Here is a 21,294-nt window from a genome sequence, read left to right as displayed (position 1 = left end):
ACAAATATCTCACAGCTACTATTGCTTTTTGAGTACTTGTGCTACGAGTACTTAATATTTTTACCACTATTGTTACTTACTGCATTGCCACTTTTATTTTGCAATCTGTACTTTAAGACAAATAATTGAAATATGTATCAAAAATACATAAACAATACTGAACTAAAAACTACATTTGATTTTGAAGGCTTTGAAAATACAGTTTAAAGACTAGTCTAAAGTTGAGAACATTTACGCCTTTACAGAGACCCAGCTACACTATTTTGAAGAAAGTTGTCTGCAGTCTATTGACATTCATATCAAACTGCAGATACACGGGGCCAGTGCCTGATGCTCCCCCCCAGCAGGCTTGTTTTGACCACTCAGACACAAGTATAAAATGCCCATCAAATCTCTGCCAGTATTTCCCATTTGTTTTGTCATAGCCATACTGAGGCAGCCAGAGTCCAGTGGCCCAATTTAAAACTGTAGTAAACAGCTTTTCCAAGTGAACAACAGCTCCTATCAAATCCTATTCAAGTGGATTTTTACATTGTGTGTTCCCCTTTGCACAATTGGCATTTATTTACTGTGAATGGTTTTTGGGCGAGACATTATTTTTTGGTTTGTCAGCAACATTGAATTGGTTGTAAAAGGTTCAAAATAAATACAGTACATGAAAATATATATATTTCATTCTATGTTAAAGGTGCACTGTGTAACTTTTCTTATATGATACCTGCTTGTCATCATGGAGACATAATTACTTTTTTTTATAAGTCGCACTTTTGGGGGGAAATTTATTTTTATAAAATCAGAGACCAGGAACAGATATTTCATCTTGAAAGGCAAGTTGTAGTAATAACAATAGAATAGAGAACAGTAGGCTGTTAATGTCACATATGAACAGTTCTTCAGATAACTATAACATAAACAACAGAACAGAATAAGTTTACCAAACTCTCCATCTCACTCCAAATCACTAAAGCTATTGAATTCTTCATCCTCGGTGTCATTTCTGAGCAACTTTGCGACCTCTGGAGGTAAACCATAGATCCATGAGGTAAACCATGAGGTTCCTCTTTTGTGTAGCTGTCATCAGACTCGGCACCAGTTCCAGTTATAATTATTCTGGCCTTTCTGAATCCCGACAGGATGGTTTCGGTTGTTACTGAAGTCCAGGCTTTGTCGATCCATTCAATGACCAGGAAAGTTGCATGGCGCATTCTCCCAATTGCTGTGAAGCTGTGTTCTCAACCCATCTCTAGTGACATGAGCAGTAGAGGGCGAAGTGACAGTGGTACAGAAGTAATAGGAATAGTAGATACTGACACATAAACCTAGAGCGCCCTCTCGCTGCTGTCAGTGTGAAAATTTGAATATATAACTCGCACCGGAGAATAAGTTGTAGGACGACTCAAACCGTGAAAAAAAGCGTGACTTATAATCCGAAAAATATGGTAAATAAGTTTGATGCCCTACTGTGGAACATTTCAGGTGTAACAAATGCATTTCCATAGAAACAAGCTGGTAGTAGACCCCCATACACACACACACAGTAGTAAATGTATGCATGCCCATGCCTGTACATTAATCAAGCAAAATGTGATTACTTTCTATAATCTCCAGCACCAACAGTTGTTTACCATGTATTTTCATTATCCATGTGTAAAAGTAATCATATAATCATAAATAAACCAACCCTTGCATTTTTACAGATAAGGAGCTGTACTCTGCAACCCTCAACAACTTCCTTGGAACAGAGCCAGTCATTCTGAGAAATCTTGGCCAGCAGCATTACAGCATGAAGAGTGAATACCTGCCTGCCTGGCTAAACGGTAAGACCAAAAAGTACACTGAAAATCCAGTCTAAAATAACTGGTAAGTATGTCAAGGGAAAGGTGAACCAAAGTGGACTACATCATAACACATTTGGCCCAGAGCTGGGGTCATAAGGGTTAATTTTAAAAGGAGTGAATAGTGGGGCAGAGTAGTGGGTTAGGAACATCCCCAGGCAAGAACAAAATGGGTAGCTACACAGATTGTATGGCAACAAGACAGGGCCAAATCACTGCCGATGGGAAAGAGAGTTTGGAGTTTTGTACCACGCTGGACAAATAGAGCAATACGAACAGATTTAGAATTGCAACAGGAAGTCAGTGATGGGTTTATTTTTATGTAAATGTGATACTGTTTTGGAAAGCTAATGTATTCCCTACAGTGGTAAGCATACTGTTAAATTGGGGAGCAGAGACACCGACCACAAATGTTTTTGCATAGACATACAACTCAACACAATTCGAGACAGCTAATATTTTCTAAAATGTCACTAAATGTAATAATTTTCTGCCTGGACGTAACAAAAAATAAAAGATTGTTTGAAGTTCATTTAATAAGAATGACAAAACAATAAGGAATGCTCAAAATCTGGTATTTTCAAAGGACCACAAATATCACAATAATGACAAAAACTAAATCATATTCGAAGGAGTAGTACGGGAAACACTCATTTGTTTTGTCACTTGTAGATGTACTAAATTGGAAGGAGTGACCAAAACTTTTACTCGAGTAAGAGGACTGTAAAATACAATACAATACTCAGCTTAGAGTAAAAGCATGTTGTTGGGAATGAAACTACTGTATTATACTTTAGGGATGCTACAAGATCACATGCTATAAGATCTTGCGAGACAAAATTGCCACAAGATCGTGCACACAAGAGAAAAATTTTCTTGTGAGATTTTTTTCCATGTGTTTACATTTAGATTGGAAAAAAGGGTTATATGTTGGTGAGTTACATCTCTTATAGTTCCAAAAAGCAGTACTAGAATGGAAACAAAACTATGATATGAAATAAATAACAAAATTGTGAGGCCAAAATTGAAAACTGAACCGTGAAATGTATATATTAGGAATTACGTGAAAATCTTGTCTTGTCTAGTTCTTGTGGACCCAGTCTCGTATCTCATCTTGTCTTGCGGAAAGTGACATAGTTTAGATCAGTGGTGTTAATTCCAAATTTAAGTCTCTCTACCCCTCTAACCTCAACAATATTGCAGTGTGTTATGATACAGTCTTATTAAAAGTACAACAGCTTTGTCATAGCTTTGTTAAATGCACCCATCTGATTGACTTTCAGTATTTACCCCCATTCTGCGGCCCTTTGCTTTGAATTATATTTCCATATGTGGCCCTTGATGGAAAAAACAACTCTTCATTACTGGGATGGTCTTTAGCCATTAATGAGCACAAAGCAGAAATATTATGGGTCAAATTAGGACATAAGATACACATTAGATTACTGGGTTACAGTTGTATTTTGTTTAAGCCTGTATGTTGTGTTCTTTTACCATACTGAAAACTTAACCTGAATATCACAGTATATGTATTCTGCATAAGTGTATTTGCAGTAGTTGATATGGTAAAGGCAACTCAAATTATTTGTGATAGGGACTGCCTAATATCTTTGTATAAATTGTTTCTGGACCAACAAGCTTCCAAACTATGTAGTATGCAATTTTCCCAACTACTTGTAAAATCTACCCTCATGCTTAATCTGTTCAGCCAATTAGCAAAACTAAATAAGTCCCAAAACATTGCCACATGGGTTGTAGCTGGACATAACGGCCGGACTGTCTCTAGCCTTCTGTTGCTCCATATCCCAGAGTGCATTAGCATTCACAGTTACACATGTTAGCTATGCCCTATGTTAATACTGACCACAGCTATCACCAATACAAAATTTTACTTTTCAATTTTCAAACTATCAGAATAATTTAGATAATTTTACATTTTCACTGCTTTGTTGTTGCCAAATATGCACAATGTCATCTTCTAAAAGGGTGCATTTTGATGTCCATATTGTAAAAATGTTCCAGTAACTCCTTTTTGACCTGTTGGCAAATTAATAGCCAGACCTTGACAGTTCACAACATGCTTTTATATGTGGGAATTCACCATAATTGACTGCCCAGAATTCATTAATTTGAGTTTCAATTTTCACCTCGACAGACATGCCAGAGTAAGATTAAGTATGTTCTCAAATAATAGAAATCACATTAGGGGTGATAACAGGGCTGGCTTCTTTTAAAGCAATTTCATTAAAATATAAAAATGAAAAACATGCACAGACATAAGAGCAGAACTGAGACATGAGGAAATGAATTGTGGTGCACGGGTAAAACGAAGGATCGTTATCTTTTTTGGATGGAGAGAGAGGGAGAAAGAGAGACAGAAAGAGGGAGAGAGAGATTGAGAGAGTGAGGGGCATTTGGGAAGAAGGCCATATTACAGTGCCGGACTTTTTTAATTAACAAAGAAAGAGTTATCAGTGTACAGAAATAAAAACAATAAAAATAAATGTTTAAATTGTTAGTGGAAATAGTGGAGTACTTCTGCCTAGGCATGGTTAACCTCTTATAATTTAGAGGTTAATGCTTCTTTCATTGAGCAAAAAATGATGATTATGTTTCTCAAAATGGTAGGAAATGTCACCACCATGCCTTCTCAAAAGAAAATAAGCTTAAGGTGCACCATGGATCTTTTCCATGTGGGTAATTTGCCTGCATGTGATAGATTGGATAGACATTTCTAAACAATAAAAATATCCTTTATGAAATGAATGCTATTAATAAGTGTAATACTGGGAGCACTGTAACATTTCCATGGAGACTAGCAAGTGGTGTGGCGTATAACACACCTTTAATAAATGCTGTATTATTATATTTATTAAATCAGAAATGTGAAATGTTTACAGACTGCTCTAAACTGAAATTGTGATAGGTGAATAATTGGGAAATTGAGGTGAAATGAGAAAACAGAGATACACAGCATAAACTGAGTGATAAGCCAAATTATTATTCATGACAGTACAAGGCTGGTATCAAAAAGTAGACCCACAAAGAAGCGCCTACTCACCTCACGCAGGGATAAAATGAAGTGTAGGCAGGTTTCATACAAAATTGGGGTTAAATCGTGCTTTCTAGGCAGGCCTTGGTGCTGTCCAGTCAGCAGCATGGGTGCTCCAGACTGTCTGGGTGCAGCACTATGCAAACTAATTCACTTTAATCCAAGAAGGACAAAAGAAGGAGAGACACATTTGAAGCAGTGTGGATGGAAGATGTGTTATAGGTTAGGTTCACTTGACATTATAACATTATAGAATCTTTATACTTTAACATTGAGCTGGACGAACAGGTCAGAATCCTATGGTGGAATTTGCCATTTGTCAGATTGCAGATTTGTTGACCTAGTTTATGGTTAAACCCATCATATTTCGTAAAAATGACTTGTGATTTGTTAATGGAAATAGTGTAATATTAGTTTAGTAGTATTTCTGCCAAGGCATGGTTAACCTCTTAAAATTTAGAGCTTAATGCTTCTTTCATTGAGCAAAAAATTATAATTATGTTTCATTCTGAGATATCGCTTCGCTCAAGACCTGCTTATACAGTGCGCATACAGTCTTCGAGTTATTGGTAAAATGAACTGTAACATATATATAGCCACAATGAGTCACATAATTCTTCTTGTTAACTCAATTTTCCAGTTTAAATTGAACGTTTTAAAGACGGTGTTGAAAGACATTTTTATCTCTAAAAGTACAGCCTGTCCATGAAATCATATATTCTCCAAAATCCTCCAAATCCATTAAAATCCATCCCAAAAACTGCATATTTTTTTCTAAATCTCACACTTTGCTTTAATGAGAACTCAGGATTGAGAAAGACGAGAGGAGGATGAAGAAGGTGTGGATCTCAAATGGGCCATTATTATTAGGCAGTCCCAGTGAGACAGATCAGGGCTTGGGTAATATGAGGAGAGATAGATAGAGTGGAGGAAATATGGAAGAGGTGAGAAGAGACTGTTAGTTTGTATCTGCAGAGAGTGGTGTGAAAGAGCTCCAGGCCAGTGCTGTGTTTTATGCAGTGTGATGTATGCCTGAACATATCAACTTTTGCGGGTAATATAGAATAAAGGGGTAGATACAGGGGAAGTGGTGGAAATTATAGCCAGGTTGAAGATAATGCTCAAATAGAAGTAAAAAATTTCATCCAATCTCTAAGTAGATAATAGAATAACGGAAATGGAATTTCTGAGCAAGAATATTTCTGCCAGAGGGCTGAGTGGAAATGGCGTAAGTCAAACCTCCAGGTTCATTATGAGATTTACAAAGAAAAGATGCATATGTACAACCACAGAACAAGAGAGAGGTACTTTTCAGACATTATTGGAAATTGCAGTAACAGCTTTTATGTCCTGTTTGCAACAGTGAACAGATTAACAAACGCTTCAGCTCCACTGACATTAGTGCAATAAGTTTGCAGTATTTTTTAATGATAAGGTTCAGGGCACCAAAAATGCCATCCACAACGCAAATAACAAGCATGCAGCCACAGAGACACTTATGAGTCACTTTGCATCTGTAACTGACAAAACTGTCTTCGAGATTGTCAGAAGTCTGAGTTCATCTACATGCTCACAGTTAGCATGTCACTTCAATCTGGAACATTCCGAAGAGCTTTGAGGTCTTAAAGCCTCTCCTAAAGAAGAGCAGTCTTGATGCCACAGTACTGAACAATTTCTGACCCATCTCAAATCTGCTGTTTTTTGGCAACGTCCTTGAAAAAGCTGTTTACCAACATCTTACGAACTTTCTCCAAATGAACAACTCCTTTGATGTTTTCCAGTCATGTTTTCAAGCCCACCAGAGCACTGAGACTGCTCTTATCATGGCGACAAATGACATCCGCCTGATGCATGCAAAGTTTCAGTGTTGATCCAGTTAGATCTGAGTGCTGCTTTTGACACTGTCGATCATTGTAGCCTCTTACAGAGACTAGATGACTGGGTGGGCATCTCTGGTACTGCAGTAAAGTGATTCAAGTCCTATCCAGAAGACAGGAAGTACTTTGTTGAAATTGGAATCTCTGTCTCAGATCACATGGATCTGACCTGTGGGGTGCCCCAGGGGTCGATCCTGGGCCCCCTTTTGTTCAATCTCTACATGCTGCCCCCTACAGGCCAGTTAATATGCAGAAACAATGTGTCCTACCAAAACTATGCAGACGACACTCAGCTCTACAGTACGTCTCACTGGGAGCAGAGGACTATGGACCAGTGGACTCACTATGACACTGCATCCAACAGATCAGTGTGTGGATTAGAGTGTGGGTCGGACCAAATTTTTCTGTCCAAACCTGGCATGTGTCTGACAGAGCAGTGATCGTATCCGTCCTCAGCCCAATAGGCATGAATTAATTAATTAATAGGCATGTAAGGTCTGTCAGATTTCGAATTAGTTTCCATGCTCTAGTGTGGATGCAAAACATCTTTCTTCAACTAAACTCAGACAAGACAGAAGTCACAGTCTTTAGCCCACAGAAACAAAGAGACAGTGTCAGGAGTCACCTCCCGTCTCTTGCTCTAAAACGTCAAATCAGGCAGAAATCTTGGGGTAATAACGGACTCAGACTCATACCTTAACAGCCACATCAAATCAATAACATCTGCAGCATTTTACCATCTAAAAACGTAGCAAAAATCATAGCAGCAGACTTAGAAAGACTTATCCATGCTTTTGTCTCCAGTAGGTTAGACTACTGTAATAGCCTTCTCACTGTCCTCTCCAAATGAGCTGTAAGACAGCTGCAGTACATCCAGAATGTTGCAGCTTGGGTCCTGACTCAAACTAGGAAGTATAAGCACATAAGTCCTGTCCTCTTTGCACTGGCTTCCTGTGGCTCAGAGAATAGACTTTAAAGTGACTCTGCTAGTGTACAAGTCTCTCCATGGCCTGGCACCAAAGTACATTTCTGACATGGTTCATATGTGCCATATGAACCATCTCACAATCAGAGGACCTTAGGGACCGGCCTTCTGCTGGTGCCCAGAGTTAGGAGTAAACACGGGGAGTCAGCGCTTCAGATTCACGCAGCTAAAACCCGAACAGTCTTCCTGAACATGTGAGACAGGCCTCTACTTTGACTCTGTTTAAATCCAGGCTCAGTTTTGTTTAGCTGTGCATATGACTGAAAGGTTTTCATTTTGCACTCTTCTCTCTCATTTAATAACTTTTTCTCTTTTTATAAATTTTATGATGATTATTTATGTTTTGATTTGATTCAATTGTCAATAGTTACATGCAGGTGATTAAAAGATGTACTAGTACAAATGTTGTAACTTCCAAACAGTGTTACTGTGTCCCTCAAATGACTCAAGTAAAATGAATTAAAAATATAATTTATGTATTATATTATTGTTATGGTATGTATGCATTTACATTTTTTTAATTTGCCAACTGTCATATATATTTTTTATCGGAATAAGTAAAAATGACAGAAGCTAAAGAAAGATTAATTTTCCCTCTAATTACGTAAATTGATTCAGCTGAAGAAGAACTAAACACTAAATCTACTTTTTCTTGCTACTAATCTCTGTAATAGTATTGTTTATACTGTTCCAAGTCCTTCTGGTAATTTCAGTGCAAACTGGCTGCACAGGCTACACTAGCAAAGGGGCTGGGGTTCAAGTAGTGACCCTTCTGCTCTGAGAGAGTCCTTTTAGGTTTAGCTTATCTCATATGAGGCTCAATCTGCTTCCTGATTGGATAATCATCTTTATCACCAAAGCACCAAAGTATAACATGAACAACTTGGCCATCATGTACAAAGTTTTTGTAATAAAGAATACATCAGGATTATGCTAGTTGTCATTAAAAGCTTTATTTGATTTGAACATATTCACCTTGTATCTGGGGACACATATAGGCCAAGTTTATGAAATTTAAAATAAAAAAATTACATACAGTTCTTTATACAGCTATTCTTCTAAAGACCACAGCATTTATTCAAGCACAACTTTACTGATTTGAAAGCACAGATGTAGCACAGAGGCCATAATGTGTGTGTATGTTTTTCAGAGCCAGACTTCGTGGGCTCGGCGCTGGTCAGAGAAGGCCTGGGCAGTAAAGATGGAGACGATGACAAGATTTACTTCTTCTTCAGTGAACGCGCTCTGGAGCTGGACTGTGACACAGAGCTCACAGTGGCCCGTGTCGCTCGAGTCTGCAAGGTGATATATGAGACGCAAGCTGTTCTCCTCTCATTACATGTGTCATTACAAAAGTCCAACTGTGTAATACTGCATGTTTCTGAAGTTGACTTTTGCAGGACAATAAGGGAAATATATGACCAGTTGAAAGTACTCTTAATCGTGTCTCAATCAGAAAAATATAGCAACTTTATAATAGCTACTTACATTTATATACCAAATCTTAGCTGATAAAACTTGCATTCTGTCTTTGTAGAGATAAACAAGTGTAATGCCATACTGTGGATCATTCCAGGCAACATCTCCATGGAGCGAAGCTGGCGATGGACCCTTGACCAGAAAACGTATACAGCACATTGTTAAATCATGATTTAAGATATGCCAGCATTAAAGACACGAGACAAAGCATAAAGTGTAGCATCGCTTCGTACAGTAGCTATTGTTCAGTCCAACATGCATTTGGCACACATTGAATCTACAATCACAGAGTCTTGGCTGGTCCTCATCTGTTATTCTTCTCTCCAGCTGTTTTGGCATCTGTCTCATAATGTGCTTCAGCATTTCCCTTCGTACAGCCATATAAGGATCACACTGGTACTGCTCACTGTTACATATTTAACAAAAGAAATCTATGCAACAAGAGCCAAAAGAAGAAAAACATGATGAATTTTAATACCACATTATTTCAGGTCAGATTCAACAGCTTTTCGCAGATCTATCTTGGATTTTGTTTCTGTTTGCGTTTAACAAATTGAAAATAGGCATTACCCGGCAAAAGGCAGTATTGTCTTTGATTTTCTACAAACCACAGAAATAATTAAATGCATTGGTGAGAGTGTGCAAATTCAGCAAATGCCTGTGTTGTTTTTTTTTGTTTTTTTTTCAAAAGTTTGCAAAAACTTTAAAGCGAATACACATCCTTGCTAAAAGAGGGTAATTATGATTATTGATAGCACATTTATTCTTGATTCATGTACACGTATTCTCTTTATATTTGTTTAGTATGTTGTAATTATTCACCAATTTCAAAATAGTGAAGTACATTATGAGCTTTTCCAAGTGACAATCCACAATTTCACATGATCTGACAATTTGGAATTCAAGTAGCTTTATATTTTTTCTTCTTATATTGTCGTATATTATAAAAATAAAACATTGTAAAAGATTTTATAAAGAACTGTAAGTGCATTATGAGTAGCCCTTTGCACTAGTGATGGTAGTAAATAGTACTTTTAGCTTCTATGATATTTCAAGTAAAATTCACTTAATCTGAATAGGAGTTGTCCGATTATTAAAATGCCATGTAAACAACAAAATCTCATAATCTGATTTCTTTCTAATCATGGTTTCTCAGATTACTCACCTCAGATTTCGCTGTGTCCATGTTATTCTACTAATCTGATGACTCCAGAAATATGATAATAATTAGATTTTGTGTACATGGAATCAGTTTAGTCAATCTGTCTATCTATTGTCCTATCTGGCAGGTTTAATAGTGCCCCTCCAGAGCTCCTCCTATCACTTCTTCATGTGCGCCCATGTCATGTCAGTAACCTTTAAAATACGTGACAGTCCTGCGGCAGTTCTGATGAGACAAGTTTAATGAGTTTACAGGAAGTGCCATTTATGGTCGTGACTGTGATCAACAATAAAGACTGTGAATGAAATGAGGGCCAGATGCTCAAACATGATCTGCACCAGAGCCATGAATAATTCAATGCACCCTGCAGACTGAACCACTCCTGAGGCCATTCCCACTCTTTTAATATGTTGCTATGTGATCACTGAGGCCAATAAGATGTACAAGCCAAATTTATTACGTCGTAAAAATGCTATTTATTATTACTTGAGGTAGAGAGCTGTATATATAATTCAAAATAGTATTGCTTGGAAAAATATCCTCCAAAAATATTAAATTTAAGGCATAAATCACTGAGGGGTGTTCCAGGTTTACTTCTTCTTCCCCAAACCTAGTCTTTGAGTTTACCTTTGGAAACATTTTATTAGTAGTACTACTTATACTACTAATATTTCTACTACTATGTTGTCGCACTAGTATTACTTCTACTGTATATGCATTTATATGTCAGCTAGTGATGATGCCATTACTGTGCAACTACTACTACTGCTACTGCTACTGCTACTACTACTGCTACTGCTACTGCTACTACTACTGCTACCACTACCTCTACTAGCCACTATTATTATGGATACTGTTTCTTATATATACTAGATTTTCAATAATATTACTATTACCGCTATAGCCACTACAACTATGACTACTACTACTTACTTCTTCTTCTGTCAACCATTTTTCTACTAGTACTACTGCTATTTCTACTACTGTGTTGTCACACTAGTATTACATGTACTGTATATGCATTTATATACCAACTAGTGCCGATGCCATTACTGTGCAAAATCACTACTACTATTACTACTACTACTGCTAGTACTACTGCTACTACTGCTACTACCAGTACTGTTCACTATTATTATGGATACTGTTTCTAATATATACTATACTTTCTATAATATTACTACTACAGTAATATCTGCTACTACTATGACTACTACTATTACTACTACTTCTATCAACCATTACTGTAGCCATTTTAATAGCTTTTACTGTGACACTTTAATATTACTATACTCCCATTAATAACTGATTCATTATCATTCATTTTGAGGTACTTTACACCTCCAAAACCAAAAAAATAAAAAATACAACTGTGTTTTATTTTCAGAATGAAAGAAATGTGAATGCAGTGCTGATAATTCCTTCCTTAAATATATGTATTATAATCATTATCCCAGATTTGAGCATTAGTGTTAAACATATTAAGTGTAAATGATCCTTAAGAGGCTTTGCAGAAACAGGACTGCAGTGCCAACTCTGAACCAGCACAGCACACATGTTATCTTCACAGGCACACAATCCAGGGCTAATATTACACCATAGAGCAGTAATAGCAGCTGAGCCTGTGAGAATGTAATATTTAACACACTCCCAAGCACTCTGCACCAAAGCAATGCACAGGAAATATATGGAGTGAAAATATATCATATACACATGCAGTGTTCTACATATAGATCTATTCAATTAGTAAGTGTTAATAGGAAGGATCAGACAGATTATTAATAGTGTTTTGTGTTTTTCACTATATTCAGTTACATTACAAAATTAAAGGTTCACTATGTAACATTTTTGTTGGGGAGCATTATACCTGCTCCTTGTCTCTATGGAGATGTTATTGTTTTGCCTGGAATATTCAGCAATATGGCATTAAACTTTAAACCATTTTGTATGTTTTCAAGTACAGGTGTTTTGTTGCTCAAAAACACCTAAAAACGTGCTCTTGCTCTAACCTCTCCACAGATCTGACCTGTATCTTGGTTGTCTTGTCTACTTGGAAGTAAATTATGCTATACTGTGGAGCATTTCAGACAAAACTATAACTATGACAATATGCAGATTGTAGTTTGTCCCAAGAAAAGTTACTCATTGTACCTTTATATTCCAACTTATTGACTTTCTATCTATACTTTTCTTATAAATAAATTACATAAAATCAATAAAGGTAAACTACTTAAAAGTACTTGTAAAATTAAAAATACTGTTATTTACTGTTACACTGTAAAATACTGCATTTTCCATCTCAACATATGCAGATTAATTATAGCCCAACTACTATGTGTAATACTATACAACTGTTGCTACTACAATAACTCTTACTATTACAGTTCAAAATATTCACATTAATAACTGACTTTATCTATATTTTTGTTATAAAAGTAGACTCCTCAAAAGTACTTAAAATATAAAAATACTGTTTTACTGCATTTTCCATCCCAACATATGCAGATTAATCATAAACAACTCATCTAAACCATGCATCTTGTGAAGTGTTATGTCTAAGAGAGCTGCTTCACACTGAGTAGCCCTTAAGAGCTTTCATTTTGATTAGACCCTCTAGACCCACAACTATGTCTCGTATAATTGCATATTTTCCACACGTTTCATCTAAAGATCATCTGCTCTGTGTTTGCAGGGGGACTTGGGTGGAACCAGGACTCTGCAGAAGAAGTGGACCACGTTTCAGAAAGCCCGTCTGGAATGCTCTCTGCCTGAACGCCACGTGTCCTTCAACAATCTCCGCGCAGTCTTCACTTTACCGGGACAGGACTGGAGAGGGACCGCTTTCTACGGCATCTTCCATGCACAATGGTCAGTGAATGTAGCATTGATGTTTTGATATGTGTCTTTTGGCAAGGCACTTGACCCACCTTCCCCAGAGTGTGAGCATTGATATAATAGATAATAATCAGATGCTGCTAATTCTTTCTAAGCAGACCTCCTCTGCGTTTTATTTGAGTAGAATAACTAAGCCTGAATGTATTTTCTACTACTACTACTTCTACTATTACTATTTCTATTACCATCTCTCCTAGTACTACTATTTCTACTGCTACTTGCTAGAATATATGATACAAATATTATTGAGACACTTCCTGAGTAGACCTGAACATTTAATAGATGTACAAAACCTAACGTAATCTAGTACTATTACTACTACTACTACTACTACTACTACTACTACTACTACCACTTTTACCACTAGTGCTGCTGCTGCTGTTGGTACTACTACTTATACTACTACTACAACTGCTCCTTCTGCTACTACTACTCAATAAAGTGTATAATACAAATATTATTGAGACACTTCCGAAGTAGGCCTCAACATTTTTATTTGAGTAGATTTACTAAATCTGAATGTATTTTCTACTTCTACTCCTTCTACTACTTCTTCTTCTTCTTCTTCTTCTTCTACTACTGCTACTACTACTACTACTACTACTACTACTACTACTTCTATTACCATTACCACTAGTACTGCTACTACTACTACAACTACTATTACTTCCATTATAGGCCTAATGCATGTACTTCTACCTCTACTATCTTCCTGCTGCTTCTACTGTCACTACAATTATTACTACCGTATTGCTACTTACAATTAAACATGTTTCTAGAATCTCTTTTGTAACATGTCCATACACGATTCTGTTCACTAAAATGCAGTTTAGAAAATATGACAGCTCAAATGACGGAGCCAGACTGCCTACATAAGGTCTTTCAAATATCACAGCCTTGTATTCATTTGAATGTAGCACTTAGCTCTGTGCACTTGATTATAACTGTTTCTAAAGGACACCTGGATGAATGCACGCTGAATAGATTGGCCTTAGCACCTTAATCACTGAAAAATCTCTTTGAACTGAGCACATTAGGTTTGCAAGGCTGCTTTTTATTTGGATAATGTCAATATCACATTATGAATGAGTCTTTTCTAATTGTCAGTCTGTTTGGATCTTAAATGCATGTTTGATATACTTCAGAAAATTAATACCGAAAACCATTTTTATTTGTTTTCATTTGACAAAATTAAATCAAATCTAAACTTGCCATAGATATGAGGGAAAAATTGTGACTGATATTTTTGTCATCACCAAGCCATAATAAAGAGGGACTAAACCAAACCCAGAAATAAGGGCCTGTTTACACTAGAACGCTTGCTGGTAAAAACGACAAAATATTTTATCGGAAGTGCCTTTTGTTTAGACGGTGACATTGTTTGCATACCCAGTTGAATTCCACACACTTTTGCGTTACCCTTTAAACGTGGAATAAAAAGTGAAGATGCGGCGCTACTTTTGCAGCATCTTGTGCCTTCTGGAAAACCTGGAAAAACAGGTGCTCTATCTGTGAGCAGGTTTCCTCTCTACAGATCTGACTTGTAACTTGGCCTAGTTTGGTCTCCCTGAAGGATTAAGGCCATCCTGTGAAACATTCCAGACAAAGCAATAACATCTCCACAGAGAAAATCATTTGACGGACATTCCACCAGAAAAGTTACTCAGCACATCTTTAAATTTTCTGTTGAAGTGAACATGTTCTCAGTAAGGACACATGGTTTAGTACCAGGTGTAAGGTTGGTAAGGTTTTCGGTTTTAAAAGTTCAGTGTCTGGAGGCGATGCCCTTTGATGTGAGTCCATTGTGCTCCTCTCTCAGATATCACATCACTAAAGTCAAGCTGCTTTGAACCTGTTTCTCCAGTCACAGTTCCCATAGTCTTCTTTAAAACCCTGTCTTTTCTCCTCACGACTCACCGGGGACTCCTTAAAACCTCCGGGCTTTGATAGAGATCGCATTAAGATAATTGGACATTATGTAAATGATGGTGGCAGTCGAAGCAATAATCCTGCTGAATAGAGTGACTTTAAACCCGGCATGGCGCTGTCCCTGTCCCTTTTGACGTGAGTCTTATGAAACAGCTAAGATCAGTAATGTTTTCTGTAAAGAGCTTTCCACGAATGAAGACGAGCTGTATAAATGAGTAGACTCGACCTTTTCTGTGTATGCTTACTGCTCGGAGACAAATTGACATTTTATCGCGTCAAGAAGTGAATTTAAAGCATCAACACATGTAAACAAATAATTTCATTAGTTTTGATCTCAAGCGTGGGTCGTTAAATATTTATACATTTCATGTTTTTTTTATTTTATTTCAGATTTTATTTTTAAAAAGTATTACATATCTCCAAGCGTGTACGTCATTTTAGTTTATGTAGTTAAAGTCTGTTAGCCTTGACCTAACTGACTCCTTTACTTTGAGTCGGTTCGCCTCTCCACAGATCTGATCCATAACACTACTAGTACATGCTTCCATGGCTCTATACGGTTTAATTCCATACTGTGGAGACTGAAGTGACAGACCCTCCACCAGAAAAGTTACATAAAGCGCCTTGAAGTTAAATCTAAGAGCTGTTTGAAATTCAGTAGTTTGATTTAAAAATACAAGTTGAGACATATGCATAAAAGGAAAATAGCCGATATCTTGAGGAGTAACTTAAACAGAATTTTAAACAGAAATATTCAAATATAACATTTAAACCGCCAGTCACAGTAAATGCATAGTGACTCTTCATCTGAAACTCGGGGTCCAATGTCATTTCTCAAGCCATTTAGTGTTTACTTAGTCAGTAATTAAAAAATAACATGTCTTTCCTTGGAGCAAGTTTTTATTGAATTTATTCCACTGCTAAAAGCTAAAAAGTATGTGGCTTAATCACGCCTTTGAGTCACACATCAATACTTAATTTCACTCCTACTTGAAAAAACCTCTCCAGCTCCCAAAGTAGCCATTAAATCAAAGTGAATTTCCTGATTTGTGGCTATAATAGATTTGTATCAGCATCCTGCAAGAGCCCATGTCATCAGAGAGGATAAGTGAACAGCCCCGAGCCTTTGAGAATTCATATGTGATGCGTAATTTAGCATGTGTACCATATGCGTGGATGTACAGTGATATTATATAACCATTCAAATGACTAATACGCCTTGTTTTCTTGCCGCAGGGGTGATGTGGATGTGTCCGCCGTGTGCCAGTATCAGATTAATGATGTGAAGAAGGTTTTCGAAGGGTCTTATAAGGAATACAGGGAGGCGTCGCAGAGGTGGGGGCGCTACACTGGTGCTGTACCCAACCCACGTCCTGGATCGGTGAGATGCTGAAACACATTATAACTATTCTTTCTATTTTTTCTATTGTTTTGTTTTATTTTTATTTTATTTTTTTTGCTTTAAAGGGCATATATTACGTAAAATTTACTCTTTAGAATGTTGTTGCTTCCTCAAAACATACCCGGAGTTATGTTTTGTTTTATTTATACATGTTTGAGTAACACTTTATTATTAGTCTGTCTACATCTCCAAAGCTCAAAATGTTCTATTCCACTTTGTGATGTCATGAAGAAGTAGTTTTAAAGTCAACAGCTACCTTTTAACCTAAATGCAGTAGAGATTGGCATGTCTAAGGCTAGAATTATCCAAATGATTGTAGTCAAGGTGTATGGAGCACTTCCTGTGTTATTACATGACATCACAGAGTGTTTTCTGTTTGAGAGAAGAACGCAGCTTAAATGTGCAGGGTTTTTTGTGTTAAACTTGAGTGAATGAAACAAAATGTAACACTGGGTATGTTTTTGATGAGGAAACAGCTTTGTAACATAGATCAAAAACAGAGTAATAATGACCCTTTAATAAAACATGAGCAAAGACTTCAAAGAAATCACAGTGAACAATAGTGGTAAGATTGACTCAGGCTTAGTAACTACTTCATTTATACCCTAACCATGACTCCTAACCCTGGCCTGAATAATTCTTAATAAAATATTTGCTCATGATGAATTAAGTACGCTTTATTAGGCTACTTGTCTCCATGGAGATTGTGAATTGTCTCTGGAATGTTCTACACTGTGGCATTAAATTCACTCCATGAAGACAAGCAGATGACTTTACTAGGTCAGAATCTGTGGAGGGACAACTCTTCTCACACTAAGAAATCATGTTTAAACAATATGAACACCCATAATTGACTGATTGCAAGATAGACATTATATAATGCCACACTGTGGAATATTCCAGGCAAAGCAATAACATAAATTGGAGACAAGTATGAAGAGGGCTTCCCCAGAAATGTTACGTAGTGCTCATCAACCGGTTTCACGTTGTAGAAATCGTCTGACCTCGCAGCATTAGGATTTGTTTGCTCAAGGATCATTGTCATTTCTGGTGAACTTGTGAATTAAAGGTGCAATTAAAAATGAGAAGTTTGTATTTGACAAAGGAAGTCCAAAAGAGGATAGCGTATGCAGCTATCGCAACTTAGGTTGGTTCAGCTCTTCACTGATTGGCCGGTGCGCGGTCTACAACTTCTGGGGTTCTTGCAAACTGTCTAGTGTATTCTGATTCCTGACGTAGTAGCTGGAGAGAAATTAAATTGAGCAGAGACACTAGGTGGCACCAGCCTGACTAACATAGTGCACCTTTAAGGCTAAATAATGTGCAGATATTATAAAGCGGTACCTCATCTTATTATTTTCTTATTTTTTATGCTTTATGATGAACTGAATATATGATTAACAGTAATGTAGCAGCGTTCATGGAGAAAAAAATAGGCATGTAAAACGTCATAAATACGTGGTTCCCTGCTGATATAATTAGGTTATTATGGGCTAAATTGAATATTTTTTGCAGGCATTTTTCTAAAGAGTTTTCTGAGAGATGATACAATTTGTTGTGGATGCATATTTTCCATATTTTAATGTCTTAATTTGCAAACCCCCATGGAACCTCGATGTGTAGTGATTGAGACATTTTTATCATAGGAATTAAACCAGATGCCCTCCCTGAACAAAACTTTTCTCTTTGCGCATTGAAACATCTCTTGACCTAGTTTCTCTCAAAACCCACCATTTCAGAGTCTCTGCTTTAGCTGTAAATCCATTAAATGTTATGTGTATAGTACTGTAGAAGTAGGGCACAGTTGCTCGAATGTATCATCAACTAATAATTTCTTTTCAGACTAGTTTGTATTATGATTTTTCAAACAAGTCCCAAAGCACTCCAAAGTAAAGTTGCGCTCTCTAAAATTCACAGTGTAATCTGCCTCTCGACTGAACGAGGACAAAATGAAAATGCTTTTCTAATTGTGCAAGATTACCATTTTAGATTTGCATGCACCTGCGCTGCCGTGCATCAGGAGGCAGGATTTGGCAAAGACAACCGGCAATGGGTGGCACAGGGAAGTGTTAGAGGTGGGGAACAATTGAAGTTGGCACCAAACAAAAAGCCCGGATCCAAAATGCAAAGAAAAAAGAGACAGGAAAGAGAGAAAGCAAGGGATGGAGAGAGAGAGAGAGAGAGCAGCAGGTAGAGGTGGTGGGAGGAATCAAACTAAAGTCACTGATCTCAGCCAAAGCCCAGCTGTGTCCTGGCTCCTTTTTATTTTAACAGTCATGTCTTTATTCAATGCCATCCAAGAAATGAAATGAGTCATAGAATATTGTGGCGTTAAAGGCGTGCTATGTAACTTTTCTTCACTATGTAATGTCTCTATGGGAATCGTTTTCTCTATAACATATCACAGCATGGTGTTAAACATAGCTATTTCCATGGAGACAAGAAAGTCAGATGGAAACTAGATATTTAGCTATAATCTGCTGTGCAACATCTGTACTTTTATTGTTTTTACATTTTCCCTTCAAATAAATACTTTAAAGGGTCTAAATTAAGCTATTTCCTGATCTGTGTTATAATCTTTCCTCATCAAAAACACACCTGGAGTTGTTTTTTGTTTCATTCACACCAACGGAGGCTGAGTTCTTCTCTCAAACAAAAAAACACTCTTTTCCACCTTATGATGTCATGTAGTAATACAAGAAGTGCTCCTTTGTGTTTTTAAACTCCATACGCCTTCACTAGAATCATCTGGATGATTTCAGCAATTGCCCATGTCTACTAAATTAAAAAAGTAGCTGTTAACTTGTAAAACTACCTCTGGCATCTTATGGTGGAACCAAGCATTTTCAGGTTTGAAGGTGTTGACGGACTAATAATAAAGTATTTCTTAAACATGTGTGAATGAAACAAAACACAATTCCATGTGTTTTTGAGGAGGTAACAACATTATAACATGTCTTAAAGCTCTGAATAATGGGACCTTTAATGTTATACTTTAAAATATTTCAAGCAAACTGTAATATTTCCATGGAAACAAGTTGGAGGCGGACATAGATCAAACTAAAGTTGCCAGAGTGCGTCCAAGTTCTTCAAACTCTTTTCATTCCTGTCTTATACTATCTTCCATTCATTTTTAACTACCATGTCATTCATTGTTGAGAGAAAAAAAACAAACTTAAACAAACCAAAGTTAGAGTGAGTGGTGAAAAGCAGGAAGGGGTGATGAGGGGAACCAATCCAAAAGCCAATGATCTTTGTCAATGCCCAAACTGCTCCTGCTATCTACCTCCATTCATGCATTTTTAACAGCCTTGTCACTCTCCTTCTACTCTGTGTTTATAGTGTATCACAAACTCAGACCGGGAGAATGGCTTCAACAGTTCACTGCAGCTGCCAGACGCTACGCTCAACTTTGCCAAGAAGCACCCACTTATGGAGGATAAGGCTCTAGCACGCCCCCTACTGCTCACAAAGGGAGTTAACTTCACCAAACTGGCAGTGGACCGGGTCAATGCTCTGGACCAGCGGGCGTACAATATGCTCTTCATTGGAACAGGTACTACTCATTATCCAATGTTTCAAGTGTTAAATATGTTTACCTTACTTTGCCCATAGAATTCAGATCTCACCACCTAAACTTAAAGTACCTATATTACGTTATATTTTTGAACACAAAAACCCTGCAGACTTAGGAGTTCTTCTCTCAAACAGAAAACACCCTGTTCCAACTTGTGGTGTCATGCGGCAATACAAGAAGTGCTGCACTGTGTTTTTAAACGTCATACACCTTCAGAATAATTTGGATTGATTGTTAATCTCTACTGAACTAAAAGTAAAAAAGTAACTGTTAATTTGAAAACTACCAACACATGACATTGCAGCTTTGTGAGATAACAGAATAATGATGAAGGATTAGTCAAGTACGTGTGAATGAAACAAAACACAACTGCAGGTATGTTTTTGAGGAGGTAACAACATTCTAACATGTCTTAAAGCTTACATGAATCAATTTTGTGTAATATAGCACCTTTAAATAATTAGTGGTCTATTCTTGGGCTAAATAATTGAGTTTTTTGTTTTGTTTTAATACATAAATTGTGATTGTGATTAGATTTGCAGTTTGAGTTTTCATTACTAGAATTTTGTCTTTACGAAACCAGGAGCATTAACATTTGAGAATGAAATTGAACTGCTAAACTAATACTAGAATTCTATGCATTTCAGAACAGGCTTGCCAAGGTCTAAACTAAAAGATTAGCACATTTTATGCATAATAAGACATGATATTAAGTTGTTTGCAGATCAAATTGTAAAATATTGCTGAGTTTGTGATTTGCCAATAGCTTTCATCTGAATTACTCCTTTAATTAAATTTCTATTAATCTTGCCAACTTAAATTTGTTGATGATTTGGTTGCATACAGTTATATAATTTAGCCCAGACAAGGTGCTAATTTGAAAGCTTAAATCAAAAATAGCAACTTCCTAAAATAATAATAACATCACGTTAAAATAAATTACTTTTTACGCGAACAAAAATAGCCTAGCACACAGGTTTTTGTTTTTTTTTCTGGCAGGGACATCTCCGCTCCGCCGTATACCACTATATGAGCTGTCCCCTTTTCCTCCCACCTCTGTACTATGCTGTACTCTTGACATTGCGGCGAGCAGTATATTCA

General features: G+C 36.9%; 1 protein-coding gene across 2 annotated transcripts in view; it reads left to right on the top strand.

Moving 5' to 3' along the window:
• The window catches only part of sema4c (sema domain, immunoglobulin domain (Ig), transmembrane domain (TM) and short cytoplasmic domain, (semaphorin) 4C), a 197,741-nt gene that overhangs the window by 158,382 nt on the left and 18,065 nt on the right, over nt 1-21,294 (top strand). For both annotated transcript variants that reach the window (XM_020928284.2, XM_055161911.1), the window contains 5 exons: nt 1,698-1,817; nt 8,900-9,051; nt 13,083-13,258; nt 16,451-16,595; nt 19,959-20,172. In XM_020928284.2, coding sequence (XP_020783943.1) covers nt 1,698-1,817; nt 8,900-9,051; nt 13,083-13,258; nt 16,451-16,595; nt 19,959-20,172 — 807 coding nt within the window. The remainder of the gene's footprint in view (nt 1-1,697; nt 1,818-8,899; nt 9,052-13,082; nt 13,259-16,450; nt 16,596-19,958; nt 20,173-21,294) is intronic.

Source organism: Boleophthalmus pectinirostris, unplaced genomic scaffold (assembly GCF_026225935.1).
Source record: "Boleophthalmus pectinirostris isolate CB_2022bp ecotype Guang Dong unplaced genomic scaffold, ASM2622593v1 HiC_scaffold_4, whole genome shotgun sequence".
Classification (NCBI taxonomy): domain Eukaryota; kingdom Metazoa; phylum Chordata; class Actinopteri; order Gobiiformes; family Gobiidae; genus Boleophthalmus; species Boleophthalmus pectinirostris.
Note: the sequence above shows the minus strand (reverse complement) of the source record. Positions and strands in the feature narration are given on the sequence as shown.